Genomic DNA, 14,298 nt, shown 5'->3' with positions numbered 1-14,298 from the left:
TTTTAAAAAAAAAAATCACCTTAGCTGGGACCTGCAGTTAGTGTAATGGCTATGTCACTGGACTCCCATGCAGCCGACCGCGGTTCTTGGCCCGGACCCGGTGGCTTAAAACTCACGCCTGGCGCGTGTGCGTGTGTGCCCCAGATCCCAAGAGAATGGAGGATTGCGGCGTGGCCATTCCCCCTTGCGGGTGATTTCTCGCTTTCTGTCTCTGTGTCTGGCGAGCGCATGCGCCCTATAGCAAAAACCTCAAAAAAAAAAAAAAATCACCTTAACTCAGAAATCACGATTTGAGTCTCAGCTCTGTGGTTGACCAATCCTAAGGCTTATTTTCTGTGACATGGAAATGGTAATAATCTCTTAGAAAGAATATAACACTAATAGGAGTCACTTTGCATTTGAAAAAGTTAGACAAGAAGCAATATATACACACATATATATTTTTTTAATTAATTAATTTTTTAAAGAAGTTTTTTGCCTTAGGGCATGAGCGCTGGGAGGTTGGGGCTGGTAGGGAAGCCAGACAAAGACAGTAAGAGGGAAAGGAGGAAATTACACCCCCCACCCACCCGGGGAGACGGGGGTTGCCATGCAGCAATCCTTTTCTTCCAGTCTCCTCTCAGGACATTGGGCACCCAGGTGCACACACCTGGTGTGATTTTCAAACAACCAGGTCTGGGACTTGAACCACACAGCTGGCTGTGTGGAATATAGTGCCTTAAATTCCACACTACCTGCTGGCCCTGATATTTGCCTTCCTTTTTTTGTTAAGGTTTTTGCCATAGGGTGTATGTGCTCACAGGAAAGAAACAGTGAGAGGGAAAGTGAGAGGGAGAGGGAAATAACCTCCCAGGGGAGATGGCCATGATGGAGTCTCTATTCCACCATTCTCCTCCTGGGATTTTGGGCATGCACACACATGTGCCCAGTATGGTTTTCAAGCTGGTGTGTCTAGGACTTGAACTGCAATCAGCCATGTGGGAATCCAGTGCCTTAACCACTACGCCACCTGCTGGCCCCCAATCTTTGCTGTTTAAGGATGTAAAAATCTAATGGGAAACTTGATGTATCATTATGTCTCAACAGAGGAACCCCAAAACGTTGCCTTGATCTTTCAAATATTAGCGATGGGGAGATGTCTGCCACTCAGCTTACCACTTCTACAGACCTTGAAGAAACTGGTAGGAACAGGAGAGGTAAAGGCCTCCAAGGGAAGAATAACTTTAAAGGGAATACATAGAGCTGGATAGTGGTTTAAAGTAGGTAGAAAGCCTACCTAGTGAGTTGGAATTTGTGGGTAACTAGCGGATTCTTGAGAATGATGAAGCCAATAGGAAGAGAAAGAATATAACTAATAGAAGTCACTTTGCATTTGAATAAGTTAGACAAGAGGGAATATATTTCTTTGATTTTGTTTTCACTGGAATGAAATTATAGTAAAAGTATAAGAAGTTTAGTGCCCTACTTGAACCTCAGCAGGAGGCAAAGAAACCAGTATAGAGGGGTGGCAGGTAGCATGGTGATTAAGGTGCTGGAATCCCTCATGGTGGATCATAATTCGAATCCTGGTCCTAGCGGCTTGCTTTCTCACTTTCCCTCTCTGTCTCTCTCTGGTCAAATTTAAAAAAAGTAATAATAACGACAAATAAAATTAAATAAATAAGTACTTCTTAAAAAAAAGAAAGAAAGAAACCAGTATAAATACTCTGTCAAATTATGTGTGTGTATGTATTTTTTTTTTAATTGCTAAATTTTGCATGGTGCTTGACAAAGAGAGATACAAAAAGAAAGAGAGGGAGGGAGAAAGCACTCCTTATTGGGATGTGGTCATGTTATAGTCCCTTCTCCATTTCTACATCCTTCTGGGGTTCAGGACATGCACACCCCTACACCTGGTATGTTTTTCAAGTTGCTGGGACCAGAATTTGAACAATGATCAGCCATATGGGATCTGGCTCCCTTAAGTACTAGGCTGTGAGCCGGCCCTAATTCTTACATGTTTTAAAGGTCTGTGCCCAGAAGGAATGTTTCATTAGTCAATCATTCTAGTATTTATTCTAATTTCAAATTTCCTGAGTAGTAATCTTTCTTTTCTACTCATGTAAAAAATCTCCATAGGTTAGCACAGTGACGGTTTTCTAGCTTTTTTCCTTTCAGTGAAACATATAAATTCTTGTTTCTGTGGAAGTGTACTTTATAACATGAAATAGGTATCAATCAAGAGACTTTATGTTAAAAAAAAGCAGTCTTTGAAATGAGTATTGCTTTCTGAATAAAAAACAGGACGACTACACAAGAGTAACTCTTCTTACTGATTATATATGATTGCAGGTCACTTGAATTCTTCAGGATCTCAGGAAATACTGTTAGGTGGGATGTAAGTTCAATTGCTGAATGAACCCCATGTTGAATCCTTTCAGCACTGGTTACAGGGATTTATCTGTGCAGATTCTGTATGGTACAAAATGTTTCACTAGACTTTGAGGCTTAGATACCCACCTTGAACAGCTTTCAATTGTCTCAGACCTAAATAGTTTTGAGAGAATGAAGATTATTATTTATTTACTTAGATTTTTGCTGCAAGGCATGTACTCTTGCTGGAGAGAGACAGAAAGGAGAGAAAGTGAGAAATAACTCCCCAGTAGAGATGACCTTTTTTTTTTTTTTTTTTTAAGTTTTGGCTACAGGGCACGTGTGCTTGCCAGAGACAGGAGTATATGGGGGGGATGGGGGGGTGAGAATCCTCCCACCCATAGGATAGCCACGCTGCAGTCCCTTCTTCATTCTCCTCTGGGGATCCTGAGCAAATAGGCACACACATCTGGTGTGATTCTCAAGCCCCCAGGTCGGGACTTGAGCCAAACAGCCAGTTGGAGGAAATGCAGTGCCTTAGACCCTACACCGCCTGCTGGCCCCCAGAAGTATCTTTAGAAATTAAGTATAATGGGGGCCAGCAGTTGGTGGGGTGGTTAAGGATGCTGGACTCCCACATGGCCGACCACAGTTCAAGTCCCAGACCTGGTGGCACCTCTCAAAAAAAAAAAAAAAAAATAGGTTGGGGCCAACAGGTGGCATGGTGGTTAAGGGCGCTGGACTCATTTGATTGACAGCTGTTCTAGTCCCAAACTTGGCGGCTTGCTTTCTCAATTTCCCTCTCTCTCTCTCTCTCACTCTCACTCTTGCTCTTAGTTTGTCTCTCTCTGGTCAAATTAAAGTAAGTAAATAAATAAAGTTAAATAATTCTTTTTAAAAAAAAGAAATGAAGTAAAATGAAATGCTACCTTGCATATTAGCTTTTGTGTGCATATGAGACGTGCTATGTTTTAGTGATTGAAAGTACAGGGCACAGGCTCTGGAATTAGTGTCTGGATTCCAGTAGCTTGCTGCTTCACTAGGTGACTGTCAAGTTTTTTAACTTGGATCTTGTTTTCTTTCTTTTTTTTTTTTTTAAAGAGATTTTTGCTATAGGGTGTTTGCGTGTGCCAGAAAGACAGAGAGACAGAAAGTGAGAAATCAGCCCCCCGCAAGGGGGACAGCCATGCCATAATTCCTTCTCTATTCTCTCAGGGTCTTGGGCACGTACACACATGCGCCCGGCATGAGTTTAAACCACCAGGTCCGTGACTCAAACTGCAGTTGACTACATAGGAGTCCAGCGACATAGCCATTACACTAACTGCTGGTCCTGGATCTTGTTTTCTTTATTCATAACTTGGAGATAATAATAATAGTACTTTTTTCTTTTTACAAGTTTTGTTTATTTATTTACTTATTTTAAAATAATTATTTATTTAATTTTATTCATTTATTTATTTTAATTTGACTAGAGAGAGAGGGAGAGTGAGAAAGCAAGCCACCAGGTCCAGGACTGAAACTGTGGCCAGACGTGTGGGAGTGTCCAGCACGCCAACCACCACACCACCTGTTGGTCCCTGAGTTTTATTTATTATAATTGTCATTTTTAAATTTGCCATAGGGCATGTGCAGTTACCAGAAGGAGAGAGAGAAAAAGAGAAAGTGAGAAAGCAAACCACCTGGTCCAGTATTCCAGCTGTGGTCAGCCATGTGGAGTCCAGCACCTCAACCAGCACACCACCTGCTGGCCCCAATAATATCACTTTCATTGTGAGAAATAAATGAAAATAGGTGGGGTTGGCAGGTGGTGTGGTGGTTAAAGGCGCTGGATACCCACATGGCTGACCATGGTTCGAGTCCTGGACCTGGTGGCTTGCTTTCTCACTCTCCCACCCCTCTCTCTCTCTGTCTCTTCTGGTCAAATTAAAATAATAATAACACTAAATAAATAAACATAAAATGTAATATTTTAAAAAAATAATTAAATGAAAATAGGTATCCAATACATGTTTTTTGCTTTGTTAATATTATTTTATGTTTTTTTAAATAATATTTTATTTAACTATTTATTTATTTATTTACTTATTTATTTTTGGAGAGGTTTTGCCATAGGGTGTGTGTGTGCTCGCCAGAAAGACAGAGAGATGGAGAGACAGAAAGTGAGAAATCACCTCCCCTGGGGGGATGGCCATGCCACAATCCCTTCTCCATTCTCTTCTTGGGATCTTGAGCACACATGCACACACACACGCCTGGCGTGAGTTTGAGCCACTGGATCTAGGACTCGAACTGTGGTCTATTACATGAGAGTCCAGTGACATAGCCATTACTCCAATAGCTGGTCCCTATTTATATTTATTTTAATTTGACCCGAGAGGGACAGAGTGAGAGAGAGAGGGAAAGTAAGAAAGCAAGCCACCAGGTCCGGTACTCGAACGGTGTTCAGCCATGTGGGAGTCCAGTGCCCTTAACCACCACACCATCTGTCAGCCCCATCTCTTTGACTTCTTTAACCTTTGTGAATTAGGTGCTTCTTTAGCGATGATTTTCCATAACTATTTTATCAATACATGTGTACATTTCACTTATATTTCTTTGAATTGCTTTAAAAGTCTTAACCTATATAGACTGAATGAAATCCTGAGAGGCAAGATAGAAATTCATAGTCAATGCTGGAAAATTAGAAAATTATAAATTATGTCTACAAAAGATATTGGACAAACTCATTTATCTTTGGTACTGGTCTTGATGTAAGTGAGGGCTTTCCTTATCCCCAGAATGTCACTTGAGTCTCAATATTTACTAGAGAGAATAGCCTTTGTGTTGTTATTTGAAGAGACATTTCAACTAGGAATATGGCTCCTAGAATGGAAGAAAGGGACTGTTTAGGTGCTCTAAGCCACTAAAGAACAACCAAACAGTATTTAAGGCTTATTTGACTGGCAGTTTGTTTTAATCTACAGGAATCATCACCAGCAACTTATGAAATGTAGCCCTGTGAGTAGCACCTGTATTTTGGGTTTGACTTTGTCTCTTAGGTGGGAGGCAGAGGGATTCTCCAGGATGCAGGGTATTTTCAACAAGCAATCTCTTTTAGGCACAGCTTCTTTGTAGCACTCCAAATGCTTTGAAGTATGGCCACAGAAGGAAAGATGCAATGTGTAGCTCATCCACAAATAAAGAAAATGTGAGTGTTTAATGGTAACCTAGATATGTTAGTTTTATTTCTTTGAATGAAGCAACTCATTGGAACATTTGTGAGATCTAGAGCTGTTTATGTGTAACTTATATGGTAGACAAGCAAACTGCATCATTTCAGGGGAAAAAAATTCTTTTTTTTTTTTAAGAGAGAGATTTTTGCTATAGGGTGCATGTGCTTGCTGGAGAGACAGACAGAAAGCAAGAAATCACTCCCTAGGGGGGGATAGTCATGCTGAAGTCCCTTCTCTTCCATTCTCCTATTGGGATTTTGGGCATGCACACACACGCACCTGGTGTGAATTTTAAGCCATTGGGTCTGGGACTTGAACCACGGTGGACTAGTGGGAGCCCAGTGATATAACCATTATGCCATCTACTGGTACTGAAAAAAATTCTTCATATATATATATATATATATATCCCAGACCTCTGTAGCAGATCATCAATAGTCATGTTCACAGGGCCAGCAGGTGGCATGGTGGTTAGGGCGCTGGACTCCCCCATGGCCAACTGTGGTTTGAGCCCTGGACCTGGTGTCTTGCTTTCTCACTTTCTATCTCTGTCTCTGTCTCTCTCTCTCACTCTCACTCTGTCCCTTTCTGGTCGAATTTAAAGAAGGAAAGAAAGGAAGGAAGGAAGGAAAGAAAAGAAACAAAAAAGAAAAGAAAAGGAAAAAAAAGGGAAAGAAAGAAAGTTAAATTTTAAAAAATTCTTAAAAATGTTTTATGTTCACTTGATCAGTTTAGCAACAAAAACTAATACTGTAGCATACAGAATTTAGGAATTCTTGTTTTTAAACACAGATAATTTATATAACTTGTTCACTGATTCTTCTCTTAACTTTACATACATGTATAATTTCTTGTTATTTCCCCTTAGCCTAACTTTTTAGCTCCTATTCTGTGGGTGCCATAGTCCTTTTCATCTAAGCCGTAGGCCATCCTTCAGTTCCAAGTTGAAACTGGCCTCTCCAGAGCCATCTAATCACAAAGATAATTCTCTAATCCCTCAGTCTAATCTCCTTTTCTAGCCACCTTTTTTTCTTCCCTGCCTCCCTTCCCTTACTCCAGGTCACTTTGCATAAAAGATAGATGCTGTTCTTTTTTCACATTGACTAAGATATGCCCATGTTTTTGGCTGTTTTAATCAGCTTTTTCTTTTAATACTATCTTTCTAATCTCCCTTTAAAATCACTTCTTAAAAATCTCACCATCCCTTACCCAGGGCAGGCTTCTTTATCCCCTCCCTCCATATTCCCTTTACATGTGATTGTAAAATTAGTATTCTCCAAAGCAAATCTATAGACCTATGTCAAATCCAAACCATAATTTGTATCTTGAAGACATAGGGCCAACCTTGATTACATTTAATATGTTTTGCGAGCACTGTTCATAGGTGGCTTCCTTAGATGAAATGTTTTTGGCAGGGCCAGCTAATGTGTCTCTTCTCCTAGCCGATGCTGTTTTTCTTATGCAGGAAAAGAAAACTTTGAATCCCTTGGAATGGGAGGCTCCTAGGAACCTGAGCTTTCAAAAGCGACCAGGGGGACCTTATGTTTCTCCTCTTTCTCTTCTGGTGAGTGACAGAACATCATCATTAAGGGACAGTTGATGTGTTAAAAGCTATGGATGGTAGCTCAGGATTTATGGCCCTTTGAATTTTTATAAGCTTACATAGGTGAGAAAAGGGGTAGAGAACTAATCATTTAAGTAGGGGAAGGGAGGAGCCATATCTGATTTTTCTATTTGTTTAAATTTTAGGAGAAAATTTTCTTAAGGATTTTTTTTTTCCCTTTCTTTTATTCTTCAGATACACAGATTACTTTTTCTTCTTTTTTATGCCTTATCCCCTGATTTTAAAAGTACTGTGTGTCTATTGGTTCAAAAATACAGAAGGGCCAGGTGTGGTGGTTAAGGCAACCAGATCCTACATGGCCAATGGTGTGGTTCAAGTCTTGGACCTGGTGGTTTGAAAAACATACCAGGTTGGAACCAGCAGTTAGCGTAATGGCTATGTCGCTGGACTCCCATGTAGTCAAACGTGGTTCGAGTCCCAGACTCGGTGGCTTAAACTCACGCCGGGTGCATGTGCGTGCGTGCCCAAGATCCCGAGAGGACAATGGAGGAGAAGGGATTGTGGCATGGCCATCCCCCCGGGGGGTGATTTCTTGCTTTCTGTCTCTCTGTCTCTCTCTGTCTGTCTGGCGAGCGCACGCGCTTTATAGCAAAAACCTCTTCCAGGACCAGCAGTTAGCATAATGGCTATGTCACTGGACTCCCACATAGTCGACCACCGTTCGAGTCCTGGACCCGGTGGCTTAAACTCACGCCGGGTTCATGTGTGTGCGTGCCCAAGATCCTGAGAGGAGAATGGAGGAGAAGGGATTGCAGCGTGGCCATCTCCCCTGGGTAGTGATTTCTCGCTTTCTGTCTCTCTCTGTCTGTCTGGCGAGCGCACATGCCCTATAGCAAAAACCTCTCCAAAAAAAATCCCAAAAAAACCTCTTCCCCCAAAAAAGAAAAAGAAAAACCTACCAGGTATGTGTATATGTATGCATAACCAAAATCTTGAGAGGAGAATAGAGAATTGATTGTGTTGTGGCCACCCCCACCCAGGGGGGGTTCTCTCTGTTTCTGTCTCCATCTCTCTCTGTTTTTCTCTGTCTCTCTCTGGCAAGTGCATGTGCTGTGAATCAGAGGAAAAAAAAAAAAAAAAAACGGGAAGTATAAAAAAAGAAGTGGAGCTCAGCTGTAGTGGTGCATGTTGGAGAGATGGTGGTACTCAGAGACTGGGGTGACATGTGAAGCCTGGGTTTGGTTCCTGGTAGGTGTACACCTGTAGTCCTAGTTAGCCGGGAGATTGGAGTGGGAGGATTCCACCTTGATGAGGCTTGTCAAAAATCAATCTCTCTCAGGGCTGGCCAAGTTGTACAGTGGTTAGGCATTGCACAGAGGACCCCAAATGCTACATGGCTAACCAGGATTTGGGACCCAGCTCCTTAAGTTTAGAAATGTGCTGGGGGGGGCAGGCGGAATAGTGGTTAAGGTGCTAGACTCCCACATGGCAGACTGCAATTTGAATCCCAGACCAAGTGACTTGCTTTCTTACTCCCTGCCCTCCCACCCCCCATCTCTCTCTGGTCAAATTAAAAAACAAAATGATGATGATGATGATGAATAAAATTAAATTAAAAAAATGCGTGGGTAAACAGCATGTGCATGCCCAGAATGAAAGCAAGCCCCCAATAGGACCTGGTCATACCACAATCCTTTTTCCTCTAGTTCTTCTTTTGGCTTAGAATCCTTAGCATGTGTACCCCCAAGTGTGTCAGCCGCCAAGACCAGGACATGAACCATGAAGGCTGGTCAGCCCCATGGTATCCTGCTTACTGTGTATAGTGCTTAACCACTGTACTATGGGGCTGGCCCAGTATTTCATTCAGCATAATTATGCTTATTTAGCATCATTTCTTCAAAGTTCATTCTTATTGTAGCATGTATCAGAATTTCATCCCTTTTTCTGACTGAATAATACTCCAGTGTATATATAGACTACATTTTGTTGATCCTTTCATTTATCAGGGTATTTTGGGCTGTTTCCACTTTAATTTCTGCTATTGTGACAAACACTGCTGTGAATATATTTATACAAATACCTGTTTGAATTCTTACTTTTAGTCCTTACTTTTCAGTTTCCCCAAAGTGGGATTGCTATTATATGGTTATTATAGGTTTAATTTTTTTGAGGTACCATCATGCTATTATCTATAACAGTTGCACCCTTGTACATTTTCTTTTTTTTTTTTTTTTTTTTTTTTTTTTTTTTTTTTTTTTTTTGAGAGGTTTTTGCTATAGGGCGTGTACACTCGCCAGGAGAGAGAGACCACCGAGTCTGGGACTCAAACCGTGGTCGACTACATGGGAGATCAGCGATATAGCCATTATGCTAACTGCTGGTCCCTCCTCTCAGGATCTTGGGCATGCACGCACACATGTGCAGTGTGAGTTTAAGCCACCAGGTCTGGGCCTCGAACTGCAGTCGGTCACATGGGAGTTCAGCGACATAGCCATTATGCAACTGCTGGTCCCACCCTTGTACATTTTCTACCTGGTCCCACCCTTGTACATTTTCTACCAGCAATGCATAGCACTTAATGTTATTTTTCTTTATATAATAGCCATCTTAATGGGTGTGAAGTCTTACCTCGTGATTTTTATTTGCATTTTCCTAATGATTACTTCTGTTGAACATTGGTGGTTGTTTTTTTTTTTTTTTTTTTTTTTTTTGAGGAGGAGTGTTTTTTTGTATATGCTTGCTAGAAAGACAGAGAGAGACAGAAAGTGAGAAATCACCCTCTAGGGGGATGGCCATGCCGCAATCCTTTCTCCATTCTCCTTTTGGGATCTTGGGCACACATGCACAAGCGCCGGCGTGAGTTTAAGCCACTGGGTCCGGGACTTGAGTCACAGTCCACTATGTGGAAGTCTGGCAACATAGCCATTACGCCAACTGCTGGTCTCTCGCCCAGTGTGTTTTCTAAACACTGGTTTCAGGACTTGAACTGCACAGTTGGCCATGTGGGATCCAGCCTCCTTCACCATGCCATCAGCTGGTCTAAGAGTTCTTTATATATTCTGATATTAACTCCTTTTCAGATATATGATTTGCAAATATTTTTTTCCCATTTTTGAATTCTTGCCTCTTCATATTTTATTTATTTTTTTTGAGAGGTTTTTTGCAATAGGGCACGTGCACTCGCCAGACAGAGAGACAGAAAGCGAGAAATCACCCCCCGGGGGGATGGCCATGCCACAATCCCTTCTCTTCCATTCTCCTCTCGGGATCTTGGGCATGCACGCACACACGCCCGGCATGAGTTTTAAGCTACCGGGTCCAGGATGCAAACTGCAGTCGACTACATGGAAGTCCAGCGACATAGCTATTACGCTAACTGCTGGTCCCCATATTTTATTTTTTAATATATTTGCCGTAGAGCACATGCACTTGCTATAGAGAGAACAAAACAGTGAGAGAGAAAGTGATAAGTCACCCTCCTTGGGATGACCACACCACAATCTTTTCTCTTCCATTTCTCCTCTTGGGATTTTGGGCATGCACTCACACACATCTGGTATATTTTTTGAGCCAACAGGTTCAAGAGATGTGTAGTCACCCATGTAGAATCCAGCTAGCTACCTAACCAACATGCCACAGGCTGGCCCCTAAAGTTTTCATTTTGTTGAAAACCTATTTAATTTTTTGTAGTTTCCTGTGTTTTGGTATTATATTCAAGAAATCATTGTCAAATCCAGTGTTATGAAGATTTTCCCCTATTTTTCCCCCCCTAATAGTTTTACAAGTTCAGCTTTTACATTTAGGTCTTTGGTATGATTTCAGTAAATGTTTGTATAGGGTGTAAAGCAAGGGTCCTGAATAGTTTCTAATGGTGTCAACATATCTGACAGGACAATGGAAACTTGGTGGAAAGTGAAATGAAATATCTGGGCAGTCCCATTACTGCAGTTCCAAAATTGGATAAAAATCCAGAACTAGGAGAAGACCAAGCAGAAGAGATTTCAAGTGAATTGATGGAGTTTTCCCTGGAAGATCAAGAAGGAGCCAAGGTAAAGTGCTCTCTGATGGTACTTTTGCATTCTTCATTCTTCATTCATTCTTTTTTTTATTTTATTATTTATTTATTTATTTATTTTTTCATTCATTCTTGAATAAACAATATTGTGTGTCTAATATGGTGCACCCATTGTACTAAACACTAGGGCTGCAGAGATCAAGAAGACGTGGTCTTGGGGCCAGCAGGTGGTGTGGTAACTAAGGGTGCTGGACTCCCACATGGCCGACCATGGTTCAAGTACTGGACCTGGTGGCTTGCTTTTTCACTTTCCATCTCTCTCACTCTCTCTCATTCTGTACCTCTCTGGTCAAATTAAAATAAGTAAATAAAATTAAACTAAATAATTATAAAAAATACTCAAAAAAAAACCCCTATAAATAGAACTTCCATGACCCAGTAATCTCACTCCTTGATATTTACCTAAAAGATAGGAAAACACCCAAACACTGAAAGACCCTTGCACATCCATGTTTATTGCAGCATTATTCACAATTGCTAAAATCACTGGACCAACCAAAGTGTACACAAACACTACTGGATTGAAAAATTTTGGCACATATATGCTAGGGAATATTACACAGTTAAAAGAAACAAAGGGATACTATTGTTTGACTCAAAATGGATGAATATAGAAGATTTAGTGTTGAACCAAGTGAGCCAGACTTTGAAAGATACAAATTGTATATTCTCATTCAATTTGTTCTGGGTATCTATGGCTCTATGGCAGAGAGTGAGAGATCTGAAGACATGATGGCGGAGAGGAAAGTAGTAGATGTAGAGACTATAAGGGAGGAAGGTGGTTGGTAGAGAGTGGGTGGTGGAAGGTGGGTGTGAAGTACAAGATGAGAAAACATTTTTTAAGAATTATTTTATTTAACTTTATTAATTATTATTATTATTATCCAGTTTAATCAGAGGGAGACAGTGAAAGAGAGAGAGGGAAAGTGAAAAAGCAAGCCACAGGTCCAGGACTCTAACCATGGTTGGCAACATGGGAGTCCAGTGCCTTTAATCACCAAGCCACTTGCCAGCCCCATGGAGGAGAAAACATTTGACAGACAGACAAATGTTGAAAATTCAAGAGATGTGTAGTCACCCATGTAGAATCCAGCTAGCTACCTAACCAACATGCCACAGGCTGGCCCCTAAAGTTTTCATTTTGTTGAAAACCTATTTAATTTTTTGTAGTTTCCTGTGTTTTGGTATTATATTCAAGAAATCATTGTCAAATCCAGTGTTATGAAGATTTTCCCCTATTTTTCCCCCCCTAATAGTTTTACAAGTTCAGCTTTTACATTTAGGTCTTTGGTATGATTTCAGTAAATGTTTGTATAGGGTGTAAAGCAAGGGTCCTGAATAGTTTCTAATGGTGTCAACATATCTGACAGGACAATGGAAACTTGGTGGAAAGTGAAATGAAATATCTGGGCAGTCCCATTACTGCAGTTCCAAAATTGGATAAAAATCCAGAACTAGGAGAAGACCAAGCAGAAGAGATTTCAAGTGAATTGATGGAGTTTTCCCTGGAAGATCAAGAAGGAGCCAAGGTAAAGTGCTCTCTGATGGTACTTTTGCATTCTTCATTCTTCATTCATTCTTTTTTTTATTTTATTATTTATTTATTTATTTTTTCATTCATTCTTGAATAAACAATATTGTGTCTATAATATGGTGCACCCATTGTACTAAACACTAGGGCTGCAGAGATCAAGAAGACGTGGTCTTGGGGCCAGCAGGTGGTGTGGTAACTAAGGGTGCTGGACTCCCACATGGCCGACCATGGTTCAAGTACTGGACCTGGTGGCTTGCTTTTTCACTTTCCATCTCTCTCACTCTCTCTCATTCTGTACCTCTCTGGTCAAATTAAAATAAGTAAATAAAATTAAACTAAATAATTATAAAAAAATACTCTTCTTAAAAAAAAAAAAAGACGTGGTCTTTAGACTTTAAGAGTTACTTGACTAGGGCCGCCAGGTAGTATGGATTAAGGGCGCTGGACTCCCATATGACCGAATGCAATTCGAATCCTGGACCTGGCAGCTTGTTCTCTCTCTCTCTCTCTCTCTCTCTCTCTCTGTCCCTCTCTGGTCAAATTAAAGTAGGTAAGTAAATAAATAAAATTTAAGTAAGTAAGTAAGTAAATAAATTAAATTAAATTAAATAATTTTTAAAAAGAGTTAACTGACTAATAGGGTACCAGGTCACCTTGAAAATCTTACTGCTGTGTGAGCAGATTCTAGTCAGTAGTTTGAGTATGTTATCATTAATCTGGAGTAAATGATACCTTCTGAGTAATAGTGATGAACAGAATGTATCTTACATGACTTTCTGATATTTTTAAATATATTCTTTTGTTTTCTTTATTCTTCTCCATATCACTGGGGGATATATTGGAAGCCTATGGTTTATAGGCTATGTATGAATATGCCAAATACTGTTTATAAGGCATTCACTATTTCTGAATCAACTTCATTTCTTTGAAACAAGTATGCAGGTGGGTATGTTTTTTAAATTGATTTATTTTACAAGGCAAATAATGTATAGTGAGGTTAGAGCACTTGGGTTCTAGTTCTCATTCTCTTTATTAGTCTTTCTCTCTCTTTTTTTTTTAAAGAATTATTTTATTGGGGCTGGCAGGTGGCATGGTGGTTAAGGGTGCTGGACTCCCATGTGGCTGACCACGGTTTGAATCCTAGACCTGGCACCTTGTTTTCTCACTTTCCCTATCCCTCTCTCTCTCATTTTATACCTTTCTGGTCAAACTAAAATACAAAAAAGAGAAATAAATAAATAAAGTTAAATAAAATAATTCTTTTTTTTAAAATAATTTTCTTTCCTTTCCTTTCCTTTCTTCCTTTCTTAATTTGACCAGAGAGGGACAGAGTGAGGGAGAGGGAAAGTGAGAAAGCAAGCCTCCAGGTCTATGACTCAAACCATGGTCAGCCATGTGGGAGTCCAGCACCCTTAACCACCACGCCACCTTCCAGCCCCTTCACTAGTCTTACTACCATTTGAAAATTCATCATTCTTTTTTTAGAGGAAGAGATTTTTGCTATAGAGTGCGGGTGCTCGCTGGAAAGAGAGACAGAAAGTGAGAAATCAGCCCTCCA

At 40.5% G+C, this 14,298-nt stretch overlaps 1 protein-coding gene across 1 annotated transcript in view; it reads left to right on the top strand.

The window, feature by feature from the left end:
* The window catches only part of CDC25C (cell division cycle 25C), a 38,761-nt gene that overhangs the window by 317 nt on the left and 24,146 nt on the right, over positions 1–14,298 (top strand). Inside the window, exons 2-7 of the mRNA XM_014584779.2 lie at positions 1,087–1,181; positions 2,332–2,377; positions 5,319–5,352; positions 5,453–5,542; positions 7,033–7,131; positions 11,022–11,180. Coding sequence (XP_014440265.1) covers positions 1,087–1,181; positions 2,332–2,377; positions 5,319–5,352; positions 5,453–5,542; positions 7,033–7,131; positions 11,022–11,180 — 523 coding nt within the window. The remainder of the gene's footprint in view (positions 1–1,086; positions 1,182–2,331; positions 2,378–5,318; positions 5,353–5,452; positions 5,543–7,032; positions 7,132–11,021; positions 11,181–14,298) is intronic.

This window comes from Tupaia chinensis, unplaced genomic scaffold, assembly GCF_000334495.1.
Source record: "Tupaia chinensis unplaced genomic scaffold, TupChi_1.0 Scaffold147608_1, whole genome shotgun sequence".
Classification (NCBI taxonomy): domain Eukaryota; kingdom Metazoa; phylum Chordata; class Mammalia; order Scandentia; family Tupaiidae; genus Tupaia; species Tupaia belangeri.
The sequence above is the reverse complement of the archived record's forward strand: the minus strand, read 5'-3'. Positions and strand labels throughout refer to the sequence as shown.